Source organism: Branchiostoma floridae, chromosome 2 (genome assembly GCF_000003815.2).
Source record: "Branchiostoma floridae strain S238N-H82 chromosome 2, Bfl_VNyyK, whole genome shotgun sequence".
Taxonomy (NCBI): Eukaryota; Metazoa; Chordata; class Leptocardii; order Amphioxiformes; family Branchiostomatidae; genus Branchiostoma; species Branchiostoma floridae.
In genome coordinates, this window is record NC_049980.1 from 16,781,245 (window position 1) to 16,798,957 (window position 17,713).

A 17,713-nucleotide genomic window follows, 5' to 3' on the forward strand; every position below is an offset into this window, starting at 1 on the left:
CTGTATATAGTAATGTATAAACTGATTGCATAGCAACGTATTGTGTCGGCTTCATTGACCCATGCACCAGTTTCAATAAGGCGTGTCCAAATATCGTTTGGGCCCCAGTGTTCGTTACTTTAGGAAACTAATTTACTTAACACCCTTTTTTCTAACTGACCCAGGTAAAAATGAGTACCTACCCTCTATACAGCTAAAGTCACATTTCCAAACCGGGGCCCGGCCGGGCTGTTTGTGGACTCGACAAGAAAAACAGAAATGTATTCGTGAAAATATACACAGATGATGCCCAACTTGACTATATATTCTCTTTAGTGTTGTGTGGTGTGGTGTCTTTTAAATCATACTTTTCGTTCCCGAAAGGTGCCCGGCCGGGCCCGGTTTAGAAATGTGACGTTTTATTACTCTTGGATTGGGCGTAAAACCGGAGGCCCTGTGTTTGCATGAGAGCCACGCCTGGAGCTCGCTTAAGGCTCCACCTATCTTACTGAAACGGGTAGGCACCCATTAAGCCAGTGAGTCTGGTTTTACGCATGTGCAACTTGTACCTCTGTAGCCTGCATCGTAACTTTGAGGAAGAGAATAATGGCAATACCGACAAACAATCTTGAGAGAGTAGATGACTGAAAGAACTTCTGCCCACCAAAATATATGACCTCTGACCAAGGACGCTATAACACTGGTTATAATGCCCTTGCTCTACTTACCGAAGAAAACACACAGGACAGTCCGGCCGCTGTCTTTGGCAGTGTTGGACAGATGCTTGACCAAGGCCCGGCTGACCAAACGGGGGTTCGGGCGGTCGGTACCGGACGGTCTGTACGCGTCATCACTGTACGCAGGCGGGAGGTCCCGGGACAGCGGCATTCCTGAAACACGAAATCAACGATCTCAGACTTCCGTGAAATGTCTTGTGAGTTTTTGTGCATTTCTTATTTCATTCCTTATTGTTAATTTATCGCTAATTCTATAGATAAATTTTCTGCAACTTTAGACCCAGGTCAATCCAACGTCGTCTCCCTGGGAGCATCACATGTTTTGTTGTGACCTGTAGCCCAAGGTGGCAAAATGTGCATTCCTTCAATTTCAAATAACTGCGGACGCACACCAAGACAAGCAAACACATAGAGACCGAAAACTATACCTCCGTTTCCACTGTGGTACATCTCTCGACGCGTGTATTATTTACAACAAGAGGTACGAATTTACTTCCTCCCTGTCAGACAATAGCTACTTCCCTAACGCATCATTTGTATTCCAGCGTCATGTGACGTTCACAATTGAATCAACATAGACGAACGTGTCAGAGGGAGTAAAAGATTTGGTACTTGCCGGTGGATCCATAGTCCGGATGCGCGGCGTTGTTGTACCAGCCGTCACACAGTGGCACCTCCACGCCTGCTCCGACTTCGTGGAAACAGATAACAAGGACATGAAATAACAAAACAAACTGACAACAAGAACCATCTTTATCGATACAACCAAACTACAGCGACTTCTGTAAGTGTGTTGGGTGTATAGATATAGCAGAGCTTACGGAAGTCGCTCTACTTTGGTTGTATCAATGAAGATGGTTCTCGTTGTCACTATGTTTTGATATTTCTAGTATATGCATATATATGGTGTATTTGTTCTGTTCTGTTCTGTTCTGTTATCATTTATCTCTTGCAACTGTGCTGTATTGTACCACAATCACCTGCTGGAGCTCGTATCCCAATTTTTTACCTTGGTGATATTTAAGAATTGATATCAAAACCCACTGAATAAATAATATAGATTAACAACATGCTAACTTGGGTTACTAAAATCAGTAAACAAATTCGTGAATGAGTGTAAAGAGAGAATAATAATTGCAATTTCAAAATATGAACATAAAGGAAAGAAGAGGCAATGAGTCTGAATGTAATATCAGATGATGTATACGTAGCGCTCCGAGTACTAGTAATAGGCACCAGGTGTCATGTAATATTTAGCAATCCGATCTGAGACTTACTTCAACCTAAGATTCCTCACTAACCAACTGTGCTTAGCAAAAAACAACAGTGGTGTATGTGCTTCTAGAACTCCCACAATGCTCATATTACTTTCTCACTCCTTAGAAACATTACGAAAGACTACGAAGTGGCCTAATGGCAAGTCCTTTCAACCCTTAAACTACAAGTACCACTCTATTCCATTCGATGGCTCTTCCCTACCTCCTTCGATGACGTGAGTTCTATTTCATGTTCATCAAAATTACAAATGAAGTCTTTCCTGTATCAACTAAACCTATGCCTTTTGAACACGAGAGTTTGTTTTTCATCCACTCCTAGTCTAAGTATAGTCTAAAAATTGGACCGAGAGCCAACCAGGCTGTTTTGTTTTTTATCTACCCATACCAACGAACCACTCTACTGTTTAGAAGTGAAAGTATAATGATGCCTTTTTTAAAAGTACACTAAGCACACTCATTGACGGTCTTACATGCAGCGAGGTCCAAGGAGATGTTGGGAGGAAACATTATTATGTCGTTTTACAATTTTTGCTCTGCACATGGAAGTTAAACACACATCACTACCAGCGTACCAGCCCCCTGCTGTAGTGGCTTTCACATGTGTGGCCCAAGGGCTACAGAAATGGAGATGGGCGCCACCCCTACGCATCTGTTACTGATGTACGGGCAACTTTAACTTAACTTAACATGTGCAAGATACCAGCCTCGCTGCCTAGTGCCCACAGCGTGCCATTTGTCTAATCTCCAAGCAGATCCTACGGTAGCCTAAGATAGTATCAAAATCTGCCAGAGGAGTGAAGCCGGCCCAGGAGTGTATTTGGCTCCGGTAGTCGGCTTCACTCCTCTGGCAGCTTTTGATACTATCTGAGGCTACCTCAGGATCTGCTTGGAGATTAACATTTGTCTTACGATCGTCGTACGACCACAAACTAAGGGCATTCTTGATATAGCTGTGCTACTAGAATTACAACTTTTCTCGAAGAACTATGCATTTGTTAGACAGCCATGACCGATGAATGAATGAATACTGACATTTGTTTTACACACATGCCCACCGAATTATATACAGGTCACAACACAAGAGTAGAGTTTACAGATACATGTACACATTGTCAAGCAAGCACAAAAAACTATGATTTACCTCTCTATCGACAAACAGGTGTGCGACAAATAATGCGTAATTTGTGGCAGCTTATCTACAATTCTTTGACGGTATCATTTTTTACTTAAGTGTCACCACGCAACCATTTCTTTCTTTTTTCGCAATAGTCACCACGCAACCTTCTTTCTTTCTTTCACTTAAAGGCCACCAAGCAATAAGATCTAAAGACCGTTTAAAGATGTGTCTCGAAGGCCACTACGATGTTACGTATTACATTTTCTTTTCAAAGGATCTCCTCAAACATCGGACTTTCATTGATTCTAGGGATTGCAAGCAAATTGAAGGCCACAGGGAATTACAGGTATTGCCCTTCATTCGAAATCATACATATTGCCGTACTTTGATTGTACTTTGATACAACGTAATTCTAACCTTACCTACTCAATATCTATAGCGTACTTCTAACCGTACTCATTTTCACCTGAATGAAGTGAGTAAAGTCGTGTAAAGTGCCTTTCACAGGGGCACAAGATCGATGACATGACAGGGTTCGAACCTGGGATACCTTAGGCTCTGGGCAAAACACGCTTCCGTTACGTCACACATTATTATGTCCTTACTTACATGTAAGCTACTGTGCTCAGCAACATAAAACAGTGTCTCCATGCCTCGGGCTTTAGGATTTTCTGCGCGTTAAATTCTTCCACTTGACATATACCCCTAGGTGTTTTAAATTGATGTCGTACCTATTGTGTCTAGTTATTAGATAATGTGATTTTACTCCATTCTGTAAACTCAACGGTATTCAGAGGTACTATTACTCAGGATTAACTCTGCAATGTTGATTTGATAAATAGAGATTAAGGATTCAGTGGTCACAAGCACATCGACTGCCACTGGAAATTTTAGATATTGCATATAGTCGTTGATTCTACTGTGGTGCAATGTAATTGTGTCCTTACCTGTTCGACAGACATGCTGCAGGATAATGCAGGTGAGAAACACCACAAGGTGGACTGGCGTCCCCGCGTGCCTCATTTCTCCACCTGCGGAACTTGACGACGGAACGCCCGCCGATGTAGTAGACTGTCGAAGAAGCTTTGCTTTAAAGCGTTCCCTCTGATCTTTGACCGTTCTGTAGTTCAGATTATACAAACCTTAAGAACGTATACCTCTCTCTGAGACCGGGCTAGTCCATATGGACAGGGGTGCTTCACCTCTGCCTGTCCACCTGTGTTCTGTAGTCGGTATAATCGCGTATCGTGTACACATGAATACCCCCTCCTAAGCAACGAGTGGTATGGTTGGGTTCCTCCTCATTGCACTAAGAAAAGCATGCCGACATTACGATAAGGTCTCTTAGCGACTCATTCCACCAAAGAGAAACTGGACGAAGTACCCACTGCTGTTCTCAACGGGACAGGATTTTCTTCTCTTCTCCAGTCCTGAGGCAAGAGAGCAGCAGAAGGTAAGTTGTTCTGACTAAACACGTCAGACTTCTGATGTTTTACGAGCCCCAAGAAATTGGTTCACCCATTGGAAACTACTACAGAATGTCGCACACTTCTCATGTGGGTGTGAGAATGACAGATCATTGTGACAATATTTTAAAGTACTGCAGTACAACTTACGGCTTCCCTGTTTTACTTACTCACAGTCATGACAACGATATTTGTTCGTGACTTCCCCTCCCCTTGTGATTTTTACTGTTTAGTCCCTAAGCTTAAGTACTACTTTTATTTTGATATTTATCAAGATAGATAATATATTTATCAAGATGAATAAGCTCATTGAATTCACTCGAAAGTCATTGATATCTTTTTAACGTATAGTGATGAAGTCTTACATCCATTAGCCCTTATAGACGATACCTTTCTGTTATCAACAAACCTAGTATTGAAGTCATATGTGCACTGATGGATACGAAGCAATAGTACAACTTTGAGGTCAGCATATCTTTAATAGGCATAGCTGTAGGGGCTTGTTCCATTGCTGTGGGTAATGTGCAATGATGTGTACTTGATTAATATGACTTTTGGAATACATCCAAGACTTTTCTGTAGGACTGCCTCACTCTTAAGCTTTCCCACTCTACTGAGAACACTTCGTGCCGGTCTAGTTAGGTCATCGAGTGGCCGTCAATCACGTGAAGCACGCGTGTAAAATAACAACAGACCCACCAAATGTACCTGAAAGTGTCAGAATGCCCTTAGGTTGAACATTCTTACGCACGTAGGTGTGGCTCCGTGGAGCAAAGTTCGCCGTGATAGTAAAATCATAAAGATCGCACTGTCCTTAGTTAAACCTACTGTCATTCAGCTTAACTCGAATGAGGGTGAAAATAATAGACGGATGATGTATCTATATGTAGAGGCATGCACGTACTAGTATACTACCCTTAACTATGCAATCAAGCATTATCACAACTTGAGGACAACTTGAACGTCTTTTCTAGGTGGGAATGGGGGTAAACCTACAAGCAGTGAATCAGTGACAATACATGTATGTGTTCTCCAATAATCAGAAAAGGTTTGTGTCTCGTCTGTCAGGATGGGCCTGCTGGACGGATGGCCGCCATTTTACCCCGAGTTCAGGACAGGGACCCTGCTCGCCAGCGAGATCCTCCCTTACGTCATCGTGGTCCTGGTGGTGGGGCTCGCTTTTCTGGCCGTGGCGCCTGGAATTCGCGGGAAAACTGAGGTGAGAAGCAAAAGAACGCATTGTTTACATTTTACCTAGACGAAACTTTACGGAATTCAACTGGAAGCTGGTAAATAGAAGACGGGGTAGGGAAAAGTTTCAGGAGTTGAACAACAGAGGCGCCACTTTGTCGAGCCAGCCTATGTTTTAGCAAGTCTTAGACGAGGGGCGAAGCCATCGTTGATGTTGTCATGATTGCTGCATAAAGAAAGCTGTACTTTGACCAAGGAGGTTAAAAATCATCCTCTGGTTTTTTAACCTCCTTGCTTTGACCAGCAACAAACGGGGCACTTTTCAATCACACACGCACCCGGGTGGCCGGTGAAAACATTAGTACACGAATGAATGAAAAATGTACTTGCAGAACTTAAGCTTGAATAGGCAACATCCCAACCCGTGAAGTAGATAAAGAAAAATTGCCCATCCAGTATGTGATTACTAGAAGTGGAAATGAGAACCCCTCATCAAAATAATGGAGCTGCTGAAGCTTACGGCAAGAATTCCGGTACTTAAACATCCAAAAACAATTCTCTCCTTTGTGATCTGCAGTGTACTTTGTTCACTAGAACGCCCTCATCTAAAAAGGTGCTATAATAACACATTCCAGAGCATTATTTAGTGATGAGGTTCTGGTGGGTACAGGTTGAAGTGGTATGTATTATGTGTCTACCTGTAACTCCACACAAGCCCCACATTGTCAATCATTCTTACTGCAGGGCATTTGTGAGGCCTCAATAGATTGGGCCGCCTACACGTTTTGACACGATATCTCAATGTTTCAAAGCATAATGGAGCAGTTAAACGTTAACTATTTGCTGGGTTATAGGTGGATTACCCTCTCTCTTTCTTTCTTTCTTTCTTTCTTTCTTTTTTCTTTCTTTTTTCTTTCTCTCTCTCTCTCTCTTTCTTTCTTTTTCTTTCCTTCCTTCCTTCCTTCATTCCTTTAGAGAGTTTACACAGGTTTACAAGGACTACATTTACAAATATATGTGTAAGCCCCAAAGAAAACCGCTCTTTAGGGCAGTTGGCAGACCCGAAGGGGCAATAAAGTTGAACATTAACGTTTGCAAGACAGGAAAGGAATTAATAATTCTAAATTGACGGCTGTTAAAGATTTCATCAGACAAACTAAGGCGAGGTCACCCTACGCCGCCAGTTAAAAGCTAAATTGTTATTAAAATGCTTACATGGGCACTTACTCAATTAGAAACCGGACCACGCTAGGCCGAATGTGACAGAACCGACCTATTACCAAGAAACTGTGTCAAAAGGGCCACCCACTGCCGTGGACAGAGAGGGCGTTTACCATAAAAAGTAGGCAGTTGCATCACCCTTGCCGCTTTAAGGGATGAAACAAACGATGAAAGCGACAATTCTTCAATAGATGAACGTACTCTGATAACTTAGGTACGTTTTGCCATGTAGGGGATGGTACAGAGGGATCAAATAAATCTGTCAGAACATATGCAGCATGTACTATTCAATACAAACTTGATGCGTTACACCATGAGGCGGTTTACCGGGTATGTAGTACAAACAAACGATCGACCTCCACCGCAGTTATAGAAATACGTAGAGCGTGGAGTATCTTAAAGATTGTTATAAACGCCTGTCTCCATACGACCATTTATAGCAGGTATATAAAGTTAGCGCCGATGGAGTAACCTCTGATGGACAATAAAGGTCCTAAAGGTCGTGCGATAATCCTTACTGGGTGTAACTTGCTGACAGAGGTGCGATAATGCGAATCATCAATCAACGACGAAAGATAGGAGGCGCAGATGAAACTGTAGACTCGGTACAACATTAGCGATTGGACAGGTGCCTGAATGATAGAGGAGGGAAACCTGTAAACAAGCGCTGATGTGGACGTACGGGGAGTGGCAATATTAGGAGCACATTTAGGTCATTTAGATGCAAGTTGCAAGATGATAACTGCAGTTATCGCTGGTCCCGGTGGGAGAAAGTCCCCGATTTGTCAAAGCCTCGCGGCCTCTAGATGGCAGCGAGCCGATCAGGCATGGCAAGCGGCAAAAGGCGTGGGTCTCGCCCGCAGGCGGAAAAAACACCGTTGGCCACCAAATGTAGGGTTATAAAGATTGAGACGTGCACTCTATGTTTGCCTAGGCTGGGCTGGGCTGGGCTGGACAGATCTGGGAGCTGTTTCTTTTTTCAATCATAATCAGATACAGACGCGGGGTGGCCTGTCATAGGACCACAGTCCTCTTGACCTTCCTGTTATTTCAGCTAAGACATCTTGCAACATCGAAATGTGTTCCTATATAATATATACAACATAATGATATAACATAAAAAAAATACATAGGCTATGTAGGACAATGAAATATAAAAAAAAATGTCGGATTATTGAGCTGTCAGAGAGAAACAGTAGATTCACGCCCATACCAAAAAATGCAAACTCTTGGCCAAAAGTATTGATACCTACATGTGATTTCTAGTCCAGCCCGAGAAATCATCCCTTACAGCTACGTATACAGTCTTTCTACCCTTTCGGAATCTCCATTTATTGATCGAAGAACAATGGCATATCCTCTTTTTTTCTGACGAAATCATGCATATGCATTGACAACAAAGATACGTCTGAAGTGGACCTACTATGTGCAGGTCTCATTTCTATATCTATTGTTAGTCCTTCACTGCGATAACTGATAGAGTATTTCTTCATTTAATCCCACAGAGACTGAGGTACTGCCTCCAAGTGATATTTGCTGTCCTTGTTGGCGGGATAATCATCAGTAAGTACGAAATCTTCATCTATTTTTTAAGACACAACTGCAGTCCAAGGAGAGATATTAAATAAGCTGTTATTGGATCCGGATGACGATGTTTACTTTTGCGGGGAAGTGAAACAAGCCTGTTTGTTCAACTTTCTTGTGTATTATCGAAAGAAATTGTATATAGAAGAAGTCAGGTATGTCAACTATTAGTGATGTTATCAAGTTGTTCAAGCAAAAAAGACGAGAAGGCCTTGCAGCATTACGTACATGTCTATGCTTCTCTTAAATGATTGTAAAGCCGGCTGGGCAAAAATAGAGGCAAGAAAGGTAACAATGAATTTCAAACGTGAAGTTTGGTAAATATGATATCAAATGTAAAGAAATTCCTGAGTTAGAGTGGTGTTTACAGACAGAAAGACAGACTGGCAGGCAGACACATACTCCCATGTTTGAAACACGCGTGGCAACTGGTATTAAAGTCATGTAAGTTCAACGTAGCGCTGGGCGTCGACGCCCTTCTTCATCAGACATTTGCAATTGGTTAGGTTCTTTTGTGATGATGATATCGGAATACTGGAGGGGAAAAACAGAAGGAAATGGTCATGTGGAAAATGTGGCATCAGTATTGTCTGCGTATGGTCGACCCTAAGCTTGTTGACGAAGACATGATTCTTGATCAAGCTGAAAAAAAGATGTTTAAAAATATCATCCACATTTTCATATCTAACAATCCTACTATTGGATCCGGAGTATCAACACAATGGCACTGTGATGCCGACAGCGGCCAATATAAACTCATACAAAGTACAGCCTTAACACAGTCAATTACCTTTCTACCCGGACCATTGAAGGGCATTGGCCTTGAGTTACTTGAAAATCCGGTCCCTCAGCTATCCCACATAGATTTAGATTGACTCGTATGGGCATGCAGGCGGATCTCATAGATGATTATTACCTCCATGAAAAATGGAGGTATTGTTTTATGTGTCTGTACGGCTGTCTGTCTGTGTTTTCCGGAACCTCCTGACGGATATTTGGTAATTTGATAGGTGTTGGCAAGACGAAGGTCAATGCATGTCGATTTGGCCCCCTTAGCGGCTTTCCTCTGTTCTACAGAAGAATTCTAATTTCTGTATCTTTTGTTTTGGTCTTGCTTGGGTTTTGAGTTTTTCTGGCAACTTGTTTCATGTTGGAATGTTTCGTTCAGCTTGCACATACGGACAGCACTGGGACATGGCATCGGTCAGTACCGTGACGGCGTACAAGGCACGTAGTGCCGCCCACATCCTCGCAGAGATCTCTGTCCAGATCGGGCTGAAGTCGTTCAACGTCACCATGACAGGTATCTGTTTACTCAGTATTTCAGTGCTTGCAGTAACTTTACTATAGTTTCAATTAGCGTCCGCGGTCACCACCATGGAACCAGATTGGACTTTTCTGCTATCACTGTAGCACTACAGTCTTTTTGTATTTCCTGAAAATCTACTAATCAACTAAGAATCTGCATAGCAAATTGAGATATTTCACTCACAGGGTGATATCTGTCTTAACATTTGTGCCGAAGTTCAGATGAAGATTTGGGCAGTATTGTATGTCGACGTCCGTAGTTACATCCGACTGATTTTATCGGACACTCGAACTATCTACAACATCCATACTTCATCGGCTGATTTTACAATTCCGTATTGCGTCGTTTAAAACACTGCCATATTGAGTTCATTGAGATGTCCTTTAGCCATAGTTAATAGAACATAAACATATGCCTTAGTAGTTGTGAGTGCAGTCTGGATCTAAGCACGAAAAAACAGTATTTCGCCCAAGGTTCTCATGTCGAGATAGCGTAAATCGTAGAAGCATTCGTATGCCCCTGTCACACAATCGACGAGCTTCGGTCGTATATTCTGATCACCTGAAAATCTACCCATCACATTGGATTAGGCTCGTGGACCTGCGAACATCGGCCGATCAAGTGATCTCGTGATAATTCGAAGACCACCGGGCGTACATATCAATGTTGAATTTGACATTTAGACCTCGACTCGTCGGCCGCTCGATTGTACTGCCGTGAAAGGGGCATTACGACGGAACAACAGTTACCTGCAGAAAGGAGAAAGACATCAATTTTTTTCATCCTTCCTCACGAGGTGTGCCAGGTAACCAATCGAGTGAAAGACTCCAGTACAGTGAGAGGTACACCCTGGACCTGCGGGAGTTCTCCCACGACCTGCACACGTCCCACATGGCAGGGGTGCCCTACCCGGTCATCAAGGTGGCGGAGGACATGGCCCTCACCAAGCTGGCGGAGTACAGCGCCACCGGACACTACACCATGATGCTAATGTGGTAGGTCTCTGTAGAGTACGTGCTGATGGACGACATTGGCTTCCCTATGTAAAGGCTCTACCAGGCCTTTCATAAATAGGTTATGGATAGAATCAGGTTATGGATAGAATCAGACAAAAATAGAATGTATGACCAGGAGAGTCAATCCACTGGAATGAAACCGGCGTATGGTGGCCCGACTCTGCTGGCAGATAATTCTCCCTACAGTTGGTCAGGTAGAAATTACTTCATGTCTTACGTCTTGTTTCTATGCGTCTTTCAATTACTAATGCGCTTGTTCTTGTGCTTTACTTGTAGACAAAAATCTGATTTGAAATTTACTCCACATAATCGGTAACCTTCGCTACTAATCTCTGCACAGTGGTCGGGAGATCAAGAAAAGACGTTGACATTTTTCAGACCGGTTTTACTTTTACTTTGCCAGACCTCCCAGCTTCAAGTTTACCCCCATCGCGGTATGAGTTCGATTTCTCATTGTTCATAAGCTTTCTCCGAATTTTGGAAAGCAAAATTAAGCAGCTCGATTCATCCGCTCCAAAATCATTCAGAACCTTATATAGTTTAATCCATGGAAAATGTCCTGTCAACTTAGAACCGCGGCTTGGAGATAGGTGCCAACCATACCATTAACGTTATCAATACGATTTTGCTTTGTTTTCCAAACATGCAGGTTGTCCTTCTCCATGTGGGTGCTGACGGGGCTGCTGTTTTCCCTGGTGCGGAGGTACGGTGCGTACTGTCTGCTCCTCACCGGCCTCACGCTCCTGCTGGCGGTCGTGCCCGTAGCGACCACTCGACTCGGGCCGGCACATGTCATCCATTTCCCGAACGCCACCTTGCGGTTCTCGCTGGAATGGTGCTTCTGGACAGCTCTAGTCACTGGTAAGTAGTGCGATTAAATCATGAACTCTTTATGCAATGATGATCCTGGTAATACACCCAGGGAAGCAATATATAGAGACGATTCAATCTCTACAAGGTCTACATACAACATGTATGTATATAAATGGATGGATGTGAGATGCAGAGATCACTTAGGAACTTTGTATATTATCTCCATGTCTTGTCACTCAGTGATTTTATTTGGTGAATCGGTGAGTATAAATGACCAGACCTTAAGCTTATGATAACATATACACTTCGCGGTGGGTCAATAGCCCTCAATTGTGTGGTACTGATCATCCAACACCACCTATAAATTACATATCCCTCTTCCATAAAGTTGTGTGATCATGCATATTGTATCAACAGCGTAAACCCGACAATAAGTTCATGTTTAAAACCCCACACAGGCTGCGTGTGCACGTCTTCTGGTCTGGTCTTCTCGATCGTGGAGCTGAGCAAACACTCGCGAGATTTGGAATCCTCGCCGAACCAGGAGGAGGTGAAGGTCGACTGCGGGTCATCTGGGGTCACAAACCTTGCCTTTGAGACAGACGATCTGTCGACGGGAGACATGGTACAGATATCTAGCTTTGCGTGCATTGATTTGGTTAGAGAATTTAAAACGTCCCATTCTTTGAAACCATAAGCGCATTCTTTACTTCTTAATGAGTTCTTTGGATATAACGTTACTGCACCTAGCACCTATGAACGGAAAAAAAATAGATACAGTAACTTCTTTTCAAAAACAAACTTGCAAATCTTTAAGTCTTACCTTTTCTTTTATTTAACTTTACACACAGACCACTTCCAAAATCAAGGCAGGACTGGATTCGGTCGAAGAGAAACCGCAACACTGCACCGTGGACAAGAGGCCGTCACAGACGTTTATGGCGGGGAGGTAAGTTGGTCAGCACTTAGCAAGTTTGGGGGGCATGGCACGATTCACAGATGTTAACGCCAGTAGGCAGTAAAATCAAGCCAAATGTGCATCATCATCATATCTTATAATATGTACCCTTAAATTGTCCTTTTCATAATGGGGTATAAAACAGCATGTCTGTCTCTATATAACCTCTTTGACATAAGACAGTATGTTTGTGAGAAGTACTGTAAATGGATTTAAGTTCGCCGGGATTTAATTTCGCGGTAGCGGGAAAAATGACTTTTCGCGGTGGATTTAAGTTCGCGGTAACACCATAGACTACTATCTAAAACCATAATAGAAAAATGTTCGTGGTGGATTTAAGTTCGCGAAAACATTTCTGCATTTACAAATGTCAAGGTAAGAGGTATACTACAAAACGTTTTTAAAAAATCACCTGCACAACACATGTACCATTGGTTTTGGTATCCATTAAATCTCAGTTTATTTATCTATGCTGTATCTACCACCTCATCATTAGCAGCTGTGCTGAACTGAATAACATTTTACGATACAGCACGCTGGCGAGTAGCAGTGAGGTGGGCATTTACTTTTTGTTTGAAGTAAGACCATGTTGATTTGATTAAAACGATGACACTGTCTGAAAACCCTCAAACAAATGCGAGCATGCGAGCAAAAAGTTTGGCCAAAATTAAAAGTTACCATTATGTAATATAATAAAATAAATGTGATCAGGAAAGTTGAAAAACAAATGACAAAACAGTCGAGTATGATGTACCAAACAAAATATTCTTCATTTTTGGTCTTTCACAGTCATGTTTTGCATTCCACAACTCAATATCCATCTTCCAATATTTTTTTGCAACTTTAAATACGGCATATATTTGCTAATTTGGAGCTGCTTTACAATTTAGTCTGGTCGAAAACATTACTTGGAAATGGATGATAATTGATGCGTGTGCAGTTCTCAACCAAATATGTTACCAAGTCAACATGGTTTAACATCTATCCAGGTATTATTCTAAAGAAGTGTTTGTCAGTGTGTGTGTCTCTCTCTCCATACCTGCTTTAGCATTTCAATATCTTTATTTTAATTGGCCTACCTTCCATGCATTGGAGTGCCTATAAATGCAACATGGGAGCTGGTGTTTCATATGTTACATTTGTCTGTAGTGACGTCTGCGGCCAGATTGAAGAGGAAGACACCGAGAAGGATGATGATGAAGATACCCAACTGTAAAAACACTTCACTTCCATCCTGAGTTAGCAGACATCCACAAGCAGTTTCCATCCCCATGCATGAGATACTTGAAATCAAATGTCGAGCTTAAGTGGGACTTCAAATTCAAAAGCAGTGCAGAATGTTTTGCAGATTTATCAAGTGTCTCTCTGCATATTCTACCTGTGTGAGTTCCAGGGGCAAAGTACCGTAAGCGACTTCAAAATCACACCAAAAGGCAGTTCTTGTTGACAGTTACATGTACATAATGCTTCTTAGGCTATAAAATACTGTTGCTGACTGTGGTGGGTTTGGAGTTGGTTAAACCCTCAATGAAATGTCTAGCAAAAATGGACTTTGTGTCACAACCTAGTGCGTAACGTTAAACAAGAAACGTTTAACATGGAAACAAACACTGTCCCCATTATGTATTTGTACATTAACAGTGTAATAAGCCCTTTTTACTGCTTTGCTACCTTATACAATTTGGACGGTTTAAAAAAAAAGACTTTAAGAGCTGTGATTTTCAGAGCTGTGTGTTTCTATGTATGAAATGTCTTCCAATAAAACTGTTCCAAATGTGCTTGTAATTCCTACAGGGTCTTTACAATAACATTTACCCTTTTTTCTTGTCACCATCCCACACAATTTGAACACAATACAACATGGGTCATTAAAAAAGGAAATGTAAATTTTTATTGACTTTTACAAGGGGTCAGTTATAGACAAAATCATGCACCCGGATTTGCCATGTACGCAGTAGTTACAACAGACATGTTGCTTTGAACAGTACACATGGTACAATGGAGTGGCCCTGTATCAAAAATAACGGGACATGTAAGACCTCCCTTCACAACACCAGACCTGACTGGGGAATCAAAATGTGTAAGTCAGGAGCTTCTCACTAAATTTGGGCTATTCCATTGGCAACTGCATGGGGTGGTGGTAAGATTGATGATCCCTTCTTCTCTCCTTTTCACATTAATCCTGTCCAATACATTCTTCAATGAAACATTTCTTCCATTTCAGAGATAAATCACACACATATTCCTTTAAATTTTCATAAAATCATGATAATTCTTTTCATTGACTGTACACCTCAGTACAGCAATGAAAGTTTCAGTTGTCTTCACACCCCTTTTGTTGAATGGGATAGCCCTTGGAATGACAAGCAGCACACTACAGCAAGCTCACTAGTAAATATTGTAGACAAGCTCCAAGACATTTCTTACATCTCACAGATGGCATCAAACCTGATTGGCTTCAAGTGGTAATTGAATTCCCCAATTCCTGTATGTTTACAAAAAAACTGTGTAGAAAAGAAAGACTATAATTTCTTTGTACTAATATCATTTCATACCTTTTTGTGATAAATATTCATTTTTTGATACACATATCAAACATATAATTTTCAAATCTTTAAAAACTTTTCATACAATTTCCAAAAAATAAGATGTAACCTTTAGTCCTCTATATATTGCCCACACCAATAGTTAAGAGAATAGAGAAATAAATAAAATGCATTTTTCTTTTTCTAGAATGGTGGTGCTGTTGTTGTCATTGTAAGAATTTGAAATGGCAATATAGCCATGAATACAGCCTTTCAGTTGACTGCCAATCTGGTTTGGTCACCACTGCTGAGCATCAAAGACAGGGCAGGCCACTGATACAAAGTGGTCACAACTCAGCACAACAGAATAGAGGTACACATACACTGTCTACTCTGGACAATGACATTGAAAACAACAAACTGTTCAAGCTTCACCAGGGGTAAACTGCATGTGTATCAGTTGTAAGCCCTATTTTGTTTTTGGAGGTGTTGAAATGAGCAAAGTTATTGCAGTCATAGTTATGCAACACAACCTATCATTTCTATACTGTAACCCCAAAGCAACATTTCATAGAAATTGTAGATGTCTAGAACTGGGAAAGGAAGTGTTGTATTGACTGTAGAGTAAAAGAGTGACATATTTCTTGACTGTCAACACTATAGAAGACTGCTGTCCAACCTTGGTACTGGTCACCACTGTTGGGACAACTGTGATATAAACATTTTAGGTAACCTTTGCAGGTAGTTTGCTGCCTTGTTAATTTTTGTCATGGATCCTAGTTTGTGATAGTGTTTTCAATGTAACTTTTCTAACCTAGTATCTTGTAAATTACAGAAAATATTTCCAGAGGTTGAGATGGAAAAACCACTTCTTCCTTCACCACTGGCTTGTGTTTACAATGCAGAATTTTTCTCAACATGTGAGACAGAAACTTTGATTGCACTTGGTCTTGCAGGGGTCTTAAAAGGAATTTGCATCCAAGAAAATTTATCACTACAATTTGCATCATGCAATATGATTGGAGACAAATAATGTGACAATTGACTAGCACTATACTGCGACATTATCCTGCCTTGCCATTTTCTTTTGTTGTGTGTACTTGAAATCAAAACTCAACAGTGGATTAGAAGGTTTAACAGGAATGGGCTCAAACACAACATGTTCAACACACATCCTTGGAAGACGTAGCCCTTTTTTGCTCTAAAAAGTATGGGATCAGTCAGCAAGGGTGACAACAGCCTTCCAAGGTCTGGACAAGTGTGACAAGGGTACAACACAAGAAGCATTGTACTACTAATAGACATGTACGTAACACAAGTAGCTGTCCAGTCTGCAACTGACAGCATACACTAGACATGTCAGCGGGTGGGTATGTCTACCGTCTTCTACAAACAGCTCATGTCAGCCGACACACTACAAATTTTTTTTTTCTGTGTTAGATTTTTTTTAAATTGTTATTGTCTCATAGATTTTCTTTCCACAAAGGAACATATACAGCATTTTTTTGTTAATAGCTGCGAGGGAAGCAGATATGAGGGTAGAAAGCACTATAATACAATCTGATAGACCAGCCATGAACCTCACAGCTGATAAAACAATTAAGAGATTTTTTTTCTTGGATATACAGCTACACTGCAAATCATAGGCATCAACATACATTCCTTCACAAGGAAATTGCTTTTTTTACCGTCTACTACATATTTACCGACAAAAACAAGTGTACATGTTAACCAAAGCCAGCTATATTACATGGCTAGCATCACGAGCTGTTGACAGAGCACCAAGCACTATTAGTACAATACAAAAAAATATACGTTAAGAGAATCCACTAGATAAGGTTTTGGTACATCTCCATCTAGCATTGTAAAAACTATGACAGCTAATATTTTCCTTGTTGGCGTTCTGTGCAGCTGACGTTACTGTTGTTTTTGTCCTGAGCTGCCAAGTGTGAGTAGTACAAACTTCCTCCAAAATCAGCTAAAAATGACAAAGGAGAACCAATTGTTCGTCAACAGTCTCCTTTTACCTGCCTTCTGCACTCAGTGCCTGTTGTGGCCAGGACGGACATCCAAAATATCCTCACATATCAAAAATATACAACTTTGAACAATGACGTCTCCGGAAATCTCTCAAGATGCTTCCAAACCAATTTAACACAAGAAGAACCCAAGCCTTCAGTTAAGAAAATTTCTGACCAAACTTTCACCTTTGGTACATTTACAGAAGTCAATGAAGATTTTTTTTCAAGTTGAAAGAACCATGAAGCTTTGAATTAAAAAAATAGAACATTTGTCAGTGACTTGTGCCATAGAATTCGCACCACTCTTGGAAGGCTGCACAGGACAATATGTCCCTGGTTTATTTTTCGATATAGCTATTTTGTTGTTGTAGTTGTTCCTGAGTCCAGTCCTTTGTAGCTTGTAGACAAATACACAGCACCGAGTTAGAAACCATCTCGACAAAAACCAGAATAAAGTCCGTCCTGTCCACACAGGTGATACAGCCATCTGTCATCTACT

At 41.4% G+C, this 17,713-nt stretch overlaps 2 protein-coding genes and 1 long non-coding RNA gene across 5 annotated transcripts in view; 2 read left to right on the forward strand and 1 right to left on the reverse strand.

Moving 5' to 3' along the window:
* Positions 1-1,352, forward strand: part of LOC118405264 — a 2,085-nt gene extending 733 nt beyond the window's left edge. The window contains exons 2-3 of the long non-coding RNA XR_004829866.1: positions 713-913; positions 1,262-1,352. This is a non-coding gene — a long non-coding RNA (uncharacterized LOC118405264). The remainder of the gene's footprint in view (positions 1-712; positions 914-1,261) is intronic.
* Positions 1-4,278, reverse strand: part of LOC118405238 (dual oxidase 1-like) — a 28,142-nt gene extending 23,864 nt beyond the window's left edge. For both annotated transcript variants that reach the window (XM_035804634.1, XM_035804625.1), the window contains exons 1-3: positions 4,058-4,278; positions 1,333-1,407; positions 708-869 (exon numbers count right to left, since the gene is read on the reverse strand). In XM_035804634.1, the coding sequence (XP_035660527.1) occupies positions 708-869; positions 1,333-1,407; positions 4,058-4,133 (313 nt within the window). In that variant the 5' untranslated portion in view covers positions 4,134-4,278. The remainder of the gene's footprint in view (positions 1-707; positions 870-1,332; positions 1,408-4,057) is intronic.
* Positions 4,279-4,422: 144 nt separating this feature from the next.
* On the forward strand, positions 4,423-17,475 carry LOC118405248 (dual oxidase maturation factor 1-like). 2 transcript variants are annotated; one of them, XM_035804646.1, is made up of 9 exons: positions 4,423-4,563; positions 5,645-5,795; positions 8,494-8,551; positions 9,741-9,875; positions 10,678-10,876; positions 11,547-11,758; positions 12,169-12,335; positions 12,562-12,659; positions 13,818-17,375. In XM_035804646.1, the coding sequence occupies exons 2-9, from the start codon at positions 5,646-5,648 to the stop codon at positions 13,882-13,884; spliced, it is 1,086 nt and encodes a 361-aa protein (XP_035660539.1). In that variant the 5' UTR covers positions 4,423-4,563; position 5,645; the 3' UTR covers positions 13,885-17,375. The 2 variants fall into 2 exon arrangements, with proteins under 2 accessions (XP_035660539.1, XP_035660548.1); XM_035804655.1 differs by lacking the exon at positions 4,423-4,563 and having other exon boundaries at positions 4,672-5,795; positions 13,818-17,475.
* The last annotated feature ends 238 nt before the right edge of the window (positions 17,476-17,713 follow it).

Coding starts and splice junctions, on each gene's coding strand:
- LOC118405248 (XM_035804646.1), top strand. CDS start 5,646: ATGGGCCTGCTGGACGGATGGCCGCCATTTTACCCCGAGTTCAGGACA. Junction 5,796..8,493: donor GAATTCGCGGGAAAACTGAG/GTGAGAAGCAAA, acceptor TTAATCCCACAG/AGACTGAGGTACTGCCTCCA. Junction 12,660..13,817: donor CAGACGTTTATGGCGGGGAG/GTAAGTTGGTCA, acceptor ATTTGTCTGTAG/TGACGTCTGCGGCCAGATTG.